The sequence below is a fragment of the Balearica regulorum genome, chromosome 4, assembly GCF_011004875.1.
Source record: "Balearica regulorum gibbericeps isolate bBalReg1 chromosome 4, bBalReg1.pri, whole genome shotgun sequence".
In the NCBI taxonomy this organism is placed as follows: Eukaryota; Metazoa; Chordata; class Aves; order Gruiformes; family Gruidae; genus Balearica; species Balearica regulorum.
In genome coordinates this window covers 34,257,047-34,273,238 of record NC_046187.1, presented here as the reverse complement: position 1 = coordinate 34,273,238, position 16,192 = coordinate 34,257,047, and the positions used below count along the sequence as shown (strand labels likewise).

The 16,192-nt window shown below is 40.0% G+C and overlaps 1 protein-coding gene across 9 annotated transcripts in view; it reads right to left on the bottom strand.

Annotated features, from left to right (window-relative positions):
* Positions 1 to 4,089: 4,089 nt before the first annotated feature.
* Positions 4,090 to 16,192, bottom strand: part of TRIM2 (tripartite motif containing 2) — a 131,400-nt gene continuing 119,297 nt past the window's right edge. For all 9 annotated transcript variants that reach the window (XM_075751722.1, XM_075751729.1, XM_075751730.1 and 6 more), the window contains 4 exons: positions 14,107 to 14,275; positions 12,334 to 12,404; positions 9,575 to 9,715; positions 4,090 to 8,566 (listed from right to left, as the gene is read on the bottom strand). In XM_075751722.1, coding sequence (XP_075607837.1) covers positions 8,414 to 8,566; positions 9,575 to 9,715; positions 12,334 to 12,404; positions 14,107 to 14,275 — 534 coding nt within the window. In that variant the 3' untranslated portion in view covers positions 4,090 to 8,413. The remainder of the gene's footprint in view (positions 8,567 to 9,574; positions 9,716 to 12,333; positions 12,405 to 14,106; positions 14,276 to 16,192) is intronic.

The window sequence follows — 16,192 nt, the reverse complement described above, 5'->3', positions numbered from 1 at the left end:
GGTTCCTATCCGCCATACTGATTCTGGAGTTTAAATTCAAGCAAATGAAAATGCGCAAGCAGAACTGTCCAGGCAGTCCTCATGAAGGTTTTCTTCGCCTTTGCGAGCTCCCCCCTTGCCTGAAACCTGAGGTTCTCTTCCACGCAGACCTGGCTGTGATCCTGTTTCTCATTGTGCGCACCAGTGTATTACTAAAAATGAAATGCGGGTTAGAAAAGACGTTATTAATACAAAGCTTAATATTCATACAAAACACAAAGCTGCTCGTTCTTTCACATTTCCTTGTGAATTGTGTTTTCAACTCGCTAGCCTGCTATGAAAGCTGTTGGCACGCCTCATCTGTTGTGAGGGCTCATATTCTGTCCCCCCGCTTTTCCCTTCCCTTGGCCAGCCCTCAAAGCGAGCACGTCCCCACGCTCCCTGTGACTGCCATTTCCCTCCCGTCATCTCGCCTCCCCCAGGACGTGGGCCCCTTCCTGCTCCTTCACAGCCTGAAATTAAACCCAGCTCCGCTCCTTTTTTTTTTTTACCACTGCCAAGCAAGCGGTTGCTACGACATTTGCAAAGCTCCTGTTGCAGTGTGGGTTTTCTCCAAGCGACAGGTGTGAGCGGCAGAGCAGGTGTTGGAGCTGGACGTGCCGCTGGGAGAAGAGGAAGAGGAGAGGGAGGAAGGGATTTCAGAGGGGCGCTCACTCTGAAGCGGGCTTGGGGCACGTACCTCACGTCTTCTGTTCAGCAGGCTCATGAGGCTCCCCTCTCCTCGTCACACCTGAAAGTAGACTGGCAGCAAACACCCAGGTCTCACCCCGGATGAAGCCAGCACACAGCCGGAGCGCACACCTGGCACCACAGCTGGAAGGCGTTCCTGGTTTCAGCAGTTGAACCTGACCACAGCAGCCAAGCCAGCCCAGCACACCTGCCTCGGAAATGTTAGGCCATGATCTCCGGTGATGGTGAGGCAGGAGGCTCAGCAGGTTTTCTCTGCCCGTGCTCCCTGGGGACAACCAGGCTCAGCTGCCCTGAGTGCGCCGGCAGCCCTGAAGCCCTTTCATGGCCAAATCCCTAGGCCTGATTTACTCTGTCATAAGAAGTTCCTTAACACCTCCCAAATTTTGCAGCACCAGATCAAAACTAACTAGTTTGAAAGACCACGGGGTGGAAGAGGTCCCAGAGGGAGAACACACAAGAGTATCTCATGCTTTGTCATGTGAGGATAGTTTTCCATCGTTGGTTTAGGTGGAATGAACAACTCCTGAAATACATAAAGGTCTGACATTTTTAATGGGCTTGAGAATGTCTAAATGTGGTATTTCACAAAACTGCTATCATATACAATTAATATAAAAACAAGACAGTAGGTGGAAATACTGTGGAAGGGGGACTCATAGCTGTGCCTTTCTATTAGAAGATTGTTCTTATTTCCCTGTGATTTTCTTAAGCCTTAGCAGTTTTGGCTGAGATTTTCCATGCTAGGTGTCTGACTGAGATTTTTAAGTACCAGCCAAAAGAGTTTTTCACTTTTCCTGAGACAGAGAAAATACATGGCTTTGTCAGTGTTAATATATGTTTAGATGAGATGAAATTTGTACCCTCCTTCATTTTGCTCTTAGAAATCTGTAATTGAATTACATTCATATATTCTGTTTTGAAAGGATATTAAAGTGACAATGGCAGGCAGGAAGGTTAGGAAGTAGGAGAACAAAAATTGTCTGTCCTACTTTAATTTTGTTCCTTTCGTATATATGCACCATTGTGCAGTCTTTAATTACATGAGCTATTTTTTCAGCAGAAGGGAAGAATTCAAGTTGAGGAGCAGATCTATTTATTTCCAGAAAAGTAACAGCAGATCTTCTGACTCCTGTGGCTACTTCCCACAGCATCTGTATGACTGACAGCAAAAAGATGCTTCAGTAGAGCTTGAGGATGGAGGACAAGGAGAGCTCTAGTAGACGCTCAGCCATGGGACGTGATACCAACTCCTCTGAGGTCCAAGCAGTCTGTGGTGGGATGTGGCTGGGTATCAGGAAGCAATGTGATCCATGAATATCCCACACAGGCCAGGCTCTGCAGCATCGGCTGCCTCATTTCATCCTCAAACGAGTGTTTGGACTGCAAGCAGACGTTCTCCTTACCAACAGCTAACCTGGTAAGAAGTGGTAGCCGGCCCTCCTCCAAAACTTAGTGCTTCCACAGCTTTGCTAGCAGAGCTGCTGAAGTAAGCACTTACCAACTTATATTAGAGGTGAGTAGCTTAAATACTAGGGTTTTGGTAACTAGGCATTTCACTAAAAGAACAAGTGAGCATTCACATGCCTAGCTCAGCCAACAGATCTGAGGGCCAGCAGCCTTCAACTGGAGGTAGCAATGAGCAGCAAGTGGTGGGTATCTCTTTCACCAGCACAGCTGGGGCCTGGGGAGGACATCTGTCCACAGAAATTACAATGACAGTTCCAGCTCACCAAGATAGTTTTGTCTGGTGCAACTTAGGCAGCATTCACATGAACTGTCAGCAGAACTATGAGGATAGGTGACTGCAGAGCAGCACATCTGGATGTGAAAGAGAACTTCAGCCTAAGAACAAAGAAATGTTTTTGAACATGCAATGATACGTTAAGTGGTTAGCACTCTGAAGAGAGCCAGGCACCTTTAGCTATTTTGGCCTTCCTCTCCCTGACATGGTTTCTCATTGGTGAAACTGGGTTCTGTATTCCTGTTGACAGGACTTCTAAAAGACCCTGCTGCTTCATTTGGGTCAGTATTCAAATAAGTACCACGGGAAAGCCAGAGAAGAAGTTGGCCATTTTTTCCTGGTCAAGGGCAGTGTTCCCCAGTGTCAACATCCTGTCTGCCTGACCTTGCTCAGTGGTGGAGAGCCTCTGCTGTAATAATCCAGTGGACAAAAAATTTCTAACCTATCATCAGTGAAAAAAGATTGGGAATGCAACAAGAGTCTCGTCTACTCAGCGCCATGGCTTCAGGGTGTCCTGTGCTATTTCTTCTGTTCTTTTTCATGGTCTTTTTTGCATGGGAAGGAGCAGGTGCTCCATCACTCTGAATGTCAAACCCACACTGCTCTGCTTCAAGCTGTGGGGTTTTTTTAGCTGGCAGCCAAATAAAGCCTCTTGTGAGCACGTGAACTTCAGGGCACATAGACAATATACTCCAGTACATTCACACCAAGACTATATTTTCTGGACATATATTCATCTGAAGACTGTCAAAGAAAACCCAAACTGATCCATTATGTTGCAGTAAGTTTGAGTTCAGGATAAAAAAGGCCTCAAAACGTGGCTGCTGACATTCCCCGTGACTTGCAGGAAAGAATAAAATATGGATTCCTTTAGAGGGTTTGAGGACAAGATCCATGAAAAAGGATGGCTGCTTTGTATTTCAGCTCACTTCTGAGTGTCCTGCCACCAAGCAAACACACATCACCGAGTCTGACCTCTCTCATCCCCTCCAGTGAGATTGTTTTCAAGCCAAATGGTGCGTCTGAAGATTCTCTCTTTCTTCGTGAGCGAGTTCCCAATCACGTCGAGTTCTCAAAGGATTCAGGTTTGGAGAATTCACCAGCAACCAAGACAACATATGTACTATGTAAAATGAAAGTTAACTTGAGCTGAAAATTTGTTCTTACAGGAAAGGAGTCAGAGTGAACTCCTAAGGCAAATTTTCTGGTTTTCTACAATAATTTGTATTTGTTTTTCTGCAGCACACCCTTGAAAGATTATAGCACAGCATAGCTGAAAGGTACTTTATACTTTCATGATGCAAATGGAAAAGCTTACAACTCATAATCTTACTGCCACCAATGAAAATGTTAATTTTGATGACTGAACCAAAGAAGGAAGGGAGAAGACAAGGAAGCTCCAATTCCCCACCTTCTTCCCAAGAAGAACCCAAGTCCCTCTTTCCTCTCTGTCTACACAAAAGCTTAACAGCCGTGAAACAATCACAGGTTTCTTGGCTTGTGACCTGTGGTGTCAGGGTTTCCTTTTGGAAAAAATTACTCATCTTCCTGCATTATGGGGCTATTTTTAGGGATAGTGAGTATGAGACATATGAAAAATAAATCCTCAACCATGAAAATAACAGAGGAAACAAGCTTTATTTTTATTATTTGAATTTTTTGTGCGTGGTAAAGGTACACATTTGACTCTGGTTTTCCTACATTTCCAAGACAGAGTAATTTTTTTTTAATCATCGGCTAAAGCATCAAGAATACCGTGGCACACAGGAAGCTAAAACTACACACACACACACACAAACACTTTGATGCGCATCTTTCATCCTTGACCTTAAGGAGATAAATTTTGTACTTAGCCTCACAGGGATTTAAAAAAAAAACAAAAACAAGAACAAAAAAAAATAAAGTGAGGAGAATATTTCATTGTGAGTGTCAGGAGAGTGCAAGGCTTACGTGTACACAAAACATACGAGATTGGCTTACAAAGATGGAATGTACAAAAACTTTAAAAAAAATAAAGAAAAAAAGACAAACTCACTCCTAGAACTGGAAAGCTGCAGCGTATCAACTGGTAGAGATTTCTAACAGGGGTACTGCCATACACTGTGCAGCTTAGGGAACATTCCCATGTCAGAAAGCCAAAGCAAAAGTGTCAGGGTTAAGGCCGTGTTGCTCACAAACATCAACCAAAGTGCTGTACATTCATCAGAAATAACACAACCCGTTAGGAATCTTCCTACCCCGTAGCACAAACACCTTTCGCGCGCTCTCCACAAACAGGCCAAAACAATCACTGCTTATAATTCTTGAAGAAAATTTTCAATGTACATCATGATTTCATAACCAGCTGTCACCCACAACCGAAAGTCATTTCTTTGTAACAAACACAACATATTGGGCACTTATAGTTCTCATTATGGCAACACTAGATCCTTAGTTATAAAAAATATTGACATAAAATTGAAAGCCTTCTAGCTTTTACAGAACAGAAGAGCATTTACTAATAAATAACTCTCCATCTACATAAGGCGAATGCTTGCCTAAACCATTTTCCTTTTCAGCTACATAGCTGCTGGCTTAGCCTATGTAAAAATCCCCTACTGTTTATATTGGATTTATCTGAACAGATCCTTTTATTCTATTCACAAAACACTGAAAATACAGTTGGCTAGTTTGTCCTAAAATGCTCTAAGTTACACAAGATCTGATAACCTTTTGAGATTACTTTTGAGTTGAAGATTAGTTAAATGAAGCACATACTTTCACCATTCATGCTGTGCTGCTCGTCAATTAGCATTCCAGGGAAGTCAAGGGAACATTTGGTTATACCTGAAATCTGGCAGCAGAATGCCTATAAAGCCTTTAATAAATGCTAACAACTCGACAAATCAAGTAGTGCAATTTTGATGTTCACTTAATTGGATGAGAAAAGAAATCTGCCAGTTTTTTAGAACAGAATTTCTGCTTTGGTTGCTCTTTGTAAGGTTTGTAAGCCAAGCAGTTTAGCTAAGTTGGCTTCAGAAGCACACCTTAAAAGCAATGCGTTTCTCAGCTTCCCAGTGCCAGGCAGATAAGGTCAGACCTTGGAAGGGAATGCCCTATGCCACTGAATTTGAAATAGTAGTTGGCAGTATTTGCTGTCAGAAGGAACTCCAAATTAGTGACATTTTTCGGGTGGAGAAAGTGCTGCCCTGGTGATAATGTCTGAGAACCCGAAAGACTATTCAATCTTAAGAAAAAAATCCACATCACCCCTCAGAGCTGTTAGCTGGGTTGTAAGGGGGTTGTGTGCAGAATTCCATATTTCATCAGGATGCACTGGGTTGACATAGGTTATATAAAATCCTGGTAAACAATATTGAGGCAAAGGGATTGAAAATCTTTTGAAGAAAAGTGTATACATGGAATAGTACGGTCTTAAGTACATGTTCTGATATATAGATTAGGGTCTTATTTCTGTGCTTCTCAGAGTTCCTGGCAACAGAGGATTTGGCAATGTTTCCTGAGTGGAAACCATGCAAGTTTAGTAAAATGTTATTATAAAAATCCAAATTTGGAACTAGATTTGATTAAGATTATCCATAACTGACAGCAACAGCACATTTATCATTTTAAGTTTTTATCTCAAAGAACCTGTGCAACCTCTTCTCTTTGTTAATAAATACAGTTAAAATGCTGCGTACCTTTTCTTCATTGATAAATTCGCCATTTAAGGGCATTCCAATGTCGGAAATTGTTTATTTGCCACAAGGTTGCTGATAAGGACACTTAGAAGGAAATTACTTGATCATCAGAAAATTTGACCTACAACTTTGTTAAATTTTGATAGGACAGTTTATTGTGTAATGACTGAGATATCGTCTTTAGAATTTTAGGACAAACTCACTTGAAGCAGAGGATAATTTGTTCTCTTGGTAATAACAAACTTGAGTTTTAACATTTCAGAAATGTTGCCACCAGTTTCTTCGCTGCATTATACAGTCCAAATCTTAAGCCTTATACACAAAATATTTATTCCAATGAAATAAGGAAACTTATCTTTGCACAAGAATTTGTAAATTGGCTCTATGTGCAAAAAATAAACAAGGAAAAGAAGAGGAAATACCTTTAAGAAACAGTAATTAAAAACCAGACAAACTCCACATTTAAGAACCTTGGGGTCTGCATTTTTACAAGTCAAATGCATCTTTACAAAAAAACCATTAGTTTTTCTCAAATTCATTGAAACAACAACCTTAACCTTTTAGAAATAAGACAAATACTTATAACGAGTAATTTAACAAAGATATCTTTCCATTTTGCAAATATGCTTAAAATACTCCCTTGTTCCTGACCCAATACCCTTTTGTTTCAAGGCCCTAAAAATGAGGAAAGACATACAGTACTTCCCAGGCTATTGTAGGCATTGGCAGCAAGCTCACCAGCTCCTCAAACGAGGTTTAAGAGTGAGCACCACTCTGTCTATATTAGGCTATGGTAGCAATTCATCCTTTGACCACTGGATTTAGAAATAAGAATAAAGCCAATGCTACTTTAAAAAGGACAGTTCACACTTAAAAAAAAAATAATATTAAAACCAGAATCAAGTCATGTGATTGTAAGCATGTCCAATTAAATTAATACTTCAACAAAGAACACAGTAGAGAGATCCAGCAGGAAGGAGGAGGGACATTTTTCAGAGTATTGCCATTGTCAAATGGCATACATATGTTCCAGTTTGCTGAAATAGCCTACATGTACTTTTTTTTAAATTTTTGTGTCAATCAGTCATACATACATACATACAAACAAACAAATCGGAACAAATCTCACAGTCCTTATTTTGTCCTCTAACAAAATTCCCTTTGATGAAGGACTTCAGGAATTGGTTCAAATTCATTCTTATTTGTAACATATTTTTTCTCATGTAAAAACAAATAGCTTTGGTAACCCTTGGCTTTCCTATACAACCTCTGTTTACCACAGTTCCTTTGGTTGTATAATGTAGGTCCTCCACAGGGGTACCTCTCTGGCTTTCTGTCCTGTGTGATGCTGCATTTTATTTTATTGGTTAATACAATGAGTTGCCTTAAGGAAATATGGCAATGAACACATACGAAAGAGTGGCACACATGAGGTTAATTGAGTTGACATTGTAATAACCCTGATCCTAATGAACTAGTTTGGCGTCAAAAGGTCTGTTGTTATACAGAAATTCAGCTCTCGCTAATGTATCACTACAATTAAGTTTTTGCAGAGCTTTAGAAATGTCAGGTCTCTGCAAAGTCCTTCCAGCACACTGAGCAAGAGGAAGAGTGAAAAACAAGCACATGAAACAATCCTTCATTAATCCCACATGAGGAGGGAATTTGCATTGATTCTCATAGTGCTAAACGATGAGCTGTGTTAGGTCTGACGGTTAGAGCTAGATGGATTTTGTGAGACTTAAGCTTATACTAAAAGGACCTACTTGTTATAGATAGTAAGACTGAAGAATGTTAAAAGTGTAATACCTACCATGATAATGAGATCTAGAAGATTCCCAGGATCACCTCTGGGTTAAATAATGCATAACAATGATACTTCTTCAAATTTGGAAGCTGCGCAGGAGCTACCCTTCACAGTCTTCAAAAAGCTTTGGGGACTTTTCCCAAATTTTTTTCATTTTTGCCTAATTAGTTAATTCCAGTTCTGTAAGTTGCAGTTTGTGTTTAATATCACATTGTCTTTATGAATTCAGTTAACAAGAATTTTGTGTATTAACCCTTACAACAAAAAGTTCAGTGAGAAACATAAGAGGTGCAAGTCCTATGTAAACAAGGTAAGTTTGGAAATTAAAACGAGAAGTCCATAAGAGACTCCTTCATTATTAACAATGAACTTAACGTAGGAGATATCCTGCATTGGATCTCTAGGACCAGTCTTTTCTTAAGAGTGGAGACAATTATCCAGTTCCAGAACTCATTGCTACTGTAAATATCGATAGACCTTGAAGCAGTGATTTCCAGAGTCTGCAACTACAACATGGCCATCTGAAGTAAGGGCCAGACCTTGGGGACCATAAAGTGGGTCAGCAGAGGTGTTAATGTAGGATAAAAATGATCCACTTCCATCAAAAACCTTTGAGGGTGAGAAAGCACAGAATAAATGTTATGAATAAAAAATAGCAGACACAAGTCTCTTCTCAGTTATACCATTATACTTCTCATTTCTGAAACAGTTGACATACACTAGAATAAGCAAGGGCAGAATCTGATTTGTTACTCTCATAATACACAAGTTTCTATACAAATATATTTTCTTATTAAAAAGAACTAATTAAAGCTGCCAGGATCTTTGGCAAAAATTAAACGTGCAAATAATAATAATAGCACCTCAGCTGTTCCTTGTTCCAAAAATAGCCAACTACAATAAATCAAACTCAATCAGGAACTCAACCAACACCTTGTTTTCCTAACAAATGCCACTGTTGTGGCTAGCATGATTCTTAGGTTCCCACACAGAGAAAACCAGGAATTTGTTTACGCTGATGACAGTGCTTCCTGAGAACAACTCCTAAGCAGCTCCCTCATTTTTTATATTCAGTGAAAATAATACATGCACTTAGTTATTTATTAGATATTCTTTGGTAAATAAGATGACTTTGTGATTAGCACTTGAAAGATAAAAAGAGTGCAGCTCTCATAACTTAAAAGCAGAATATATTCTCAACATTTAAAAAAGACGATGAAAACCTGCTGCATTTGCCTCAGGGTCTACGTAGATCATTTGCTTTTCATATTTCCCACCGTGTCTCCAGTCCTCTGTTACAGTGATTATAAATGACTATCATCTCAGCAATGCTCACAAGTCTCCTAAGTTATCAAATAGCTTTTGGGGAACTATTTGGAGACAAAAGCTTTGGTAACCATCAGAGTTGCTAGCAGTCACACTGCAAAGTCCATGATCTGATACCACCAGTTCTAGAATTGGACAGACCAGCAATGAGGCATGTAAAAGGCTGTGCTAGAAACCACATCACTTCTAATGCTGCTATCCTGTTTCTTGGGAAGTCTGAAGACTTCAGTGGCCAGTTATCAATCCATTAGTTTTCCTAATCAAGCACCTTTGAAGTACAGAAATCCCTACCTGTATTCGGCTGTTTCCCCAATCTGCTACGATAATATTTCCATTAGAATCTACAGCTACTCCAGTTGGTGCATTAAATTGCCCATTTCCTTCTCCATTTGATCCAAACTTCAGTATGAATTCTCCCTCTTGGTTAAATACCTGTATGGGTTAAAACAAAAACCTGAATATGGCATCATATCAAATATTGGTAATCTAGTACTATTAGTTCACCTGTTAACAATACTAGGAATTGAAGAGTTCCCCGGAACACCCCCTCTACGCGCGCACACACACACTGAAGACTGGACAAAAGGTGCCCATCTCTCCCTCCAGCTCCATTACACCATACAGTATTTCCCTTCTCACTTAAGACCTGATTCAGCTCTGACTCAGAGGTGGAGGGCCCCAGGAACCCTTCTGCAGCTTGTGCGTCTTGAATTAAGAAGAGCTGAGTGCAGATACAGCACTGGGAGTCAGTCCTACAGAAACACAACTGAGCAGATGCACTCTTCTCTGACTTCCATAATCGAACACATATTGAGAATCATGGCATGCTGCTCTCTGTATAGACAGTTCAGCAACTGAATTCTCTGTGATGGTAACAGGTTCAGACAGCAGAAAGATGGAACCGATCAATGACTATTCTGTCAGTGACCTGGATGCACCAATGGGACCAAGTGAGACGCAGGATGTGTCATTTACATAGTACTGTAGCCATCTCTCTCTATTTTGGTGCATCTTGGACCCACAAGATCCAACAGCATTCTTAGAAATCGGCTGTGGTTTGCACAAGAAAATGCAAAGACCTGACAAGTGACAAGTGCACACTGAAGTATTAAGAAGGTGAAAGATGTGAGGAAATCTTCCTATTCTCAGATACGCACAGTGAACAGAGAAAAAGCATTTGGGAGAGGAAATTAATGAAGTACCAGGTTAGTGCCTCAGATGATTAAAGAAAGTAGAAAGCCAACTAATAAAAAAACCCAGCAAAGATGCATTGTTCTCCTTCCCAGGTTAAAATGGGGATGTGAGTGACCGAATGAGAGAGAAGTCTACATTGAGTAGGATTTTCCACAGAAGATGCCTGAAGGAAGGAACACACTTGAAGGTTAATGGAGGAAGGAGGATAATGTTGCTGAGGGTGTTTAATTCAAGACACTGGTGGTAGGAAGAGGCTTTGGCACCCATAAGAGTGAACTTTATTTATTTATTTATAAATGTATTTATTATTTAAAACAAAATTTACTTTCTGCTCTTTCCCCACTATCTAACAAAAGATAACAGCACCATCCAGATTATAACTTAATCTCTAAAGTGTCAACAACTATTTTACAGATTTAGAGAATGCTACAAAAATAAGAATCTTTTCCACTTAGTACCAAATTGTAACAAATAACATTTTTATCCCATTGAGTCACACCAGAGACAGACGGGAATGCTCTGTGCTCATTAGGAATGCAGTAATTATAAATTTGCTAAGATGCCACACTTCTTACATCTCTTCCCTTGCTTTTTTTCATTTTAGTTTGTCCTTCTTGTTAACTCTCTGCAGGCATTCCTGTTACCAGGGCAAGCCCTGCTGGTAGAGGGGTAATTTATGGAGTCATAGGCCTCCTGCTGCTAAACCACGTAAATGATCTGCTTTAGGGCTCCTGCAGCCCTCTTGGTTGCTTTGTTGTAATCCAAACCACATGAGTTGCTACTTCCTCTCTATTCCCAAAGGATACAAGAGCAAGGTCGCTATTCAAAAACTAGATGATTCAGCACTGCTCAGGGCATGAGCATGTCTAGGCTCAGACAACGATTTCCTATTTCAGGTGAATGTGTAAGATTTATCATTTCAGTTTTGAACACTGAAGAACTGGACTGAGGGTTCAGTCAGAACAGGCAGCCATTAGGTGAAATCCCTGAGATTTCACCGGTGTGTGGTACCGGCACACATCGCCTGAGAACCTGGGTGGGACAGTGTTCTGCTGCCCGTGTCCTCCTCCTGCTGCTGCTGCGTGTTGAGGGAGGGAAAAAGCACAGAAAGTGACTGAAGGGGGATGTCACTGCCTGAAAACAAACACGTACAGGTGAGTAATTTCTGAAGTGGCCTGTAGCTCCTTCATAGACATTTTCGATCACATGACATCCCAACATGTATCCTTGTTTTGGTTTATTATTGGGACAAACGAATATAGCACCGTATCTTCCCATGACTGTTTAACAGGCCACGGGTCAGGACTCCCCATGGCTGTAAGGACAGTGGCCAGTTCTGCCCAGGGAGGAGGTACTGGATGAGAACCGATGATAAGTGTTGCACAGTTGTTAAGAGTATTGGGTTGTAGATGGATCCAGTAATCTTAAAGCTTATAGGTATGGAATTAGGTTGTCAGGTATCTTTACTTCATTATAATTTTATTCAACTAGAAATGTGGGAAGCTTTTACTGGGAAATTCAAAAGCAGTTACCAGACTTACTTAAAATAGGAAAGAACATAGGGTGAAGAACAGGTTTGGCAGAGAGCTAATAAAAATAACTAAGTTGATATTATTTATCTCAGGTACAACTTATGTTTAAGCAATTGAATTAGGAAAACATTATAGTGGCACCAAAGGCAACAGATTGTATCTCCATTAAGCAATGCACTGCATGCAGAGGTCTCTGAATGCGCAGTCCTTACATCAGACATCATACAGATTGCAATTGCTTTGTTTTAAACAATACGTTATTTTCCCCAAGAAAGTACCATGATAAAATAAAAAGCTTTCCAAGTTGCCATTAATTGACAGTACCTTGACAGAATGATTATGAAAATCTGTAATGATAATTTCATTGTTGCTGTTTACAGCTGCAAAATGAGGACCTGCAATGCAAAGGAAGAAAAAAAAAATAAAAACAATAATACCACTAAAACAAAATGTTTGCTTAAATTAAAAAAAAAAAAAATTCAGCCTACCAGAATATTATATTTGGCTTCTGAGCAATAATAGTCAAATTGGGAATATTAATTTCAAATCAAGAGTAATTACATCTTATGTTTGAAAAAGCTCAGCATGCCTTTTTGTAAACATAAATAATTTCTTTTTCAACCAGTTGTCAGCCAGTGTTATCAATAAGCATTGTCCACTCCTTCCCCTCTCATATACAGATTACTATGTAGATATTTATGTGCTTATTAACAAGACAAAACATGTTTTTTGTGTATTTGGGCATAAAGTTGTGTATACATTGAAAATAGTTCTTAAAAATGTTCATGTAAAGTCTTAATTGAAATCTTCTCTGCTTTTCTGTGCTCACTTTCTACAAACATTCAAGCAAACAAGTTTTAGGATAAATACAAAAGTTACTTAGAAGAACACTGTTAGGGAAAAAAGTGCATTTTTTTACTTTACTTTGTGTATTGAACTATGTGTGCAGACTTGAATAAAAAACAAATGCAAAAAACAGGCAAGTACCTGAATCAAAATACTTGGTGCTATTTTGAGGTATTAATCAGAACTCAGTTTCAATTTTCACAGTACATCAGTGTAAACTATAAAAAGGGTGAAAACCTTTACACTGAAAACATTCGAGTAATGACAATTCACTTCTTTTCTGTAGCCTGCCACCAAGAAGAGGCGATACATTTCCCAAATACACTGTTAAGAGTATTTGCACACTTATTTTCAGGAAATATTCTTACAGATTTTAAAATGAAAGAAACTGGACATACTCAGAATATTCTGGTGACACTTAGCTATGTTAGAGCCAAAACTCTCGTAAATTATATATGGCAGTTGTGCCATAAGATATTGCAAGACATCTCAAGTAAAATAAAAGCAGTTATACCATTGATGCTTTTTCTCTCCTGTGCTGTGAACCAGTCAGAACATCAGACCAATCTATAGCTATTTATTCAGAGTGACCCAAAACCTGCAAAATGACCTGCATATGTAATTTGGCATCTTAATTTCAAATTTTGAAAGTACAGCTATTCACTTAAAATATATCAGGGTGGATGGTTTTTTTTAAACTTAATTGCATGTTCTAATTGAAAGACACCATGTGCAAGCTGTCAGTAGACTGTAAGTGGCAATTTCCCCAAACTGGCATTTTCCGTTTGCATAACTGTGTCTTTCCTGATCTCAGTCTAAACACTATTGCATTATACTCATTTTCTAATGGGAAGATACCACTTAGGGCATTGGTTAATGTGTATCTGATCACTGGAAACACAAAGCGCGGTGTTTGAGTTGATGATTGTGAACAGCTGAGTGTGGATATTACAAAGCATTTATAAAACGCTAGTTAAGATCAGTCTATCTTGGGTCACTGATCTGAAATGCTTCCAGGCACAGAAAGGTAGATAAAACAATCTGGTTACAGCTACATTTGCGGAACAGATGTTGCAGTCTTCCTGACCAATTAAACAAATGGTGAAGTGAATAGTAGCTCTATGTGTAGTAGAACCTTTTTCCCCCGGGAAAAAATGAGTAGGATATAGCGTCTTCAACATGCTCAAACATCATGCAAATGTGAGCAGAAGAGGCAAGAAGAGGGGATTTACATATTACCATCAAGTGTACCTGCAAACTGCTTGTCACCATTTCCTCGACTACCGAACCTGGTGACTATTTTCCCATTCGGCTGGAAGATGAAGACACAGCATGCTTTATTGTCCACTACAATGATGTGTCCATTACGATCCACTGAAACACCTTTAGGGCCCATAAGCTTTCCAGACCCGATTTTGGCCTAAAAGGGAAAACACAAAACAGGAAAATATGTCAGCATGATAGAAATAACTCAGTACAGTTCAAAGATTGTATTACAGGCACACAGCGGGACAGAGAGACATTTTTGTGATCAAAAGTTTCCCAGAGGGAAGTGATTGTTTTTATCAGCTCTTACTGTGTACTTCATAATTTTTTCTTCAGCTGAAAATAAAAGACTGCTTTCTGTATGTCCTTTCTAGAGTGGAAAATCTGCCACCTCAGCAACTGAGTCCAAATAACACAACTCATGAGAAACACAATCATCAGATTGGTGTGTCTTGATAAATGACAGCACCTGTCAGAAACCATCACAAATGGCTGTATAGCCAGCAGTAGTGTACCAGCAGGACAGGCAGGCAAACATAAAGGACTTCTGCCTCCTTCCTATTGCATACTATTCCTGAGTCCAATGACCACCTGGCTATGGATGGGGAAACATGCCTTTACCACTGCCTGCTACATCAAAGCAGTCAGAGCTCACTCATGGAGCATCAGAGCTGGGTGGGATGCAGGCTATGATGTCCTCTGTTGCCTTTCTTGGGCGAATGAGACACCATGCAGCTTCTGAGTGCTCTTGGAAAGAATTTGAGCAGAGCTAAAGCTCTGTATCTTCCACCAGATCCACATGAGATTACTTCACTTGCTGCTTACGCATATGAAGTGCCAGCTGAAACCTGCAAAGGAGATAGGATCGTGCTGCCAAACAGCAAATAAAGTAATCTTTGAAACACTAAACAAATCAAACCTTGCTCCTGTCTTAGGTAAATAAAATTATTTCCATCATTTTAAATAGGCCTTGTGACTACCAAAAACATCTGCCAGCATAATCAGCAACAGGAGGGGAAATGTATACAATATTCCATATTGTATCAGTGGAAAAACCTTTGGTGGAGATGAGGTGGATCTCACACACAGTGAATTATGTGGAAAGCCTAGAGAGCTGTCAAATCAGAAAATGTTACAAACATTCTTTAGGAGGGGATCAAGCAATAGCATCCCATCTAGCCCAGAGCAAGCATAAATTGAGGCAAAGCCTTCAAAGAACCCATGAGCTACCTGGGCATATACCCTAGAAGATTCTAGGATCACCTCGCAACCCATTTCACATTTCTCACCATACTGCTGTTTTTTCAGGAAGAGATTCTAGAAACTGGTTTAATCTACATAAAGTCAGCTGAATTTTGACCTTTCAGTTAAAAAAGGTTATAAAAATACCACCTAATTGTTTGAGGGTTTTGTTACTGGAATGCAGCAACTTGCTTTCTGGTTTTGGTTGGGTTTTTTTAAACAATGGACAGATTTGGAAGCAGTTATCCAGGTTGGTTCCAAAAGTCTGGTCTCCTGCTGGCCTTTACTGTGCTGGACAGGCAATCCACCGAATAGGCTGTGTGAAAATGATGGATCCCAGAACTTTCAGATCCTGTAGTAATTTGTGACAGACACATCCTACAAACTGAGGTCCATCTGTTTGGTGGAGAACATAATTTCCTCTTTCCATTGGAATTTAAATGAAGTAGATACTAAGATATTTATCATCTTTGTGAAACAAGACCATTTTTCACCTCATTGCCTTTGCAGGGTGGAACAGATTGCCACCTAGAACAAGCGGTGCTTCTGACTTCTCTGCCCCTCTGCCCTCCCTCCTGCAAGTGGTGAGAAGCTGAAGCTCTGTTAGTCTGTGACTAACTATCAAGGTGGGACAGATTTCAGGGCATGGAGAAGCTCCATTACCTAACTCATTTCTCTCAATTCCCTAATATTTTCAAAGCAAACAACCATGTTAGTATCTGAAGGAGCTCAACTACCCTTAGTAAGCCCCTTGGCTCCTATTCCATGGTACATTCACATGGGTGGGGTTGCAGGTAAAAACAGGAGCCATCCCAAAAGAAAGCCCTCT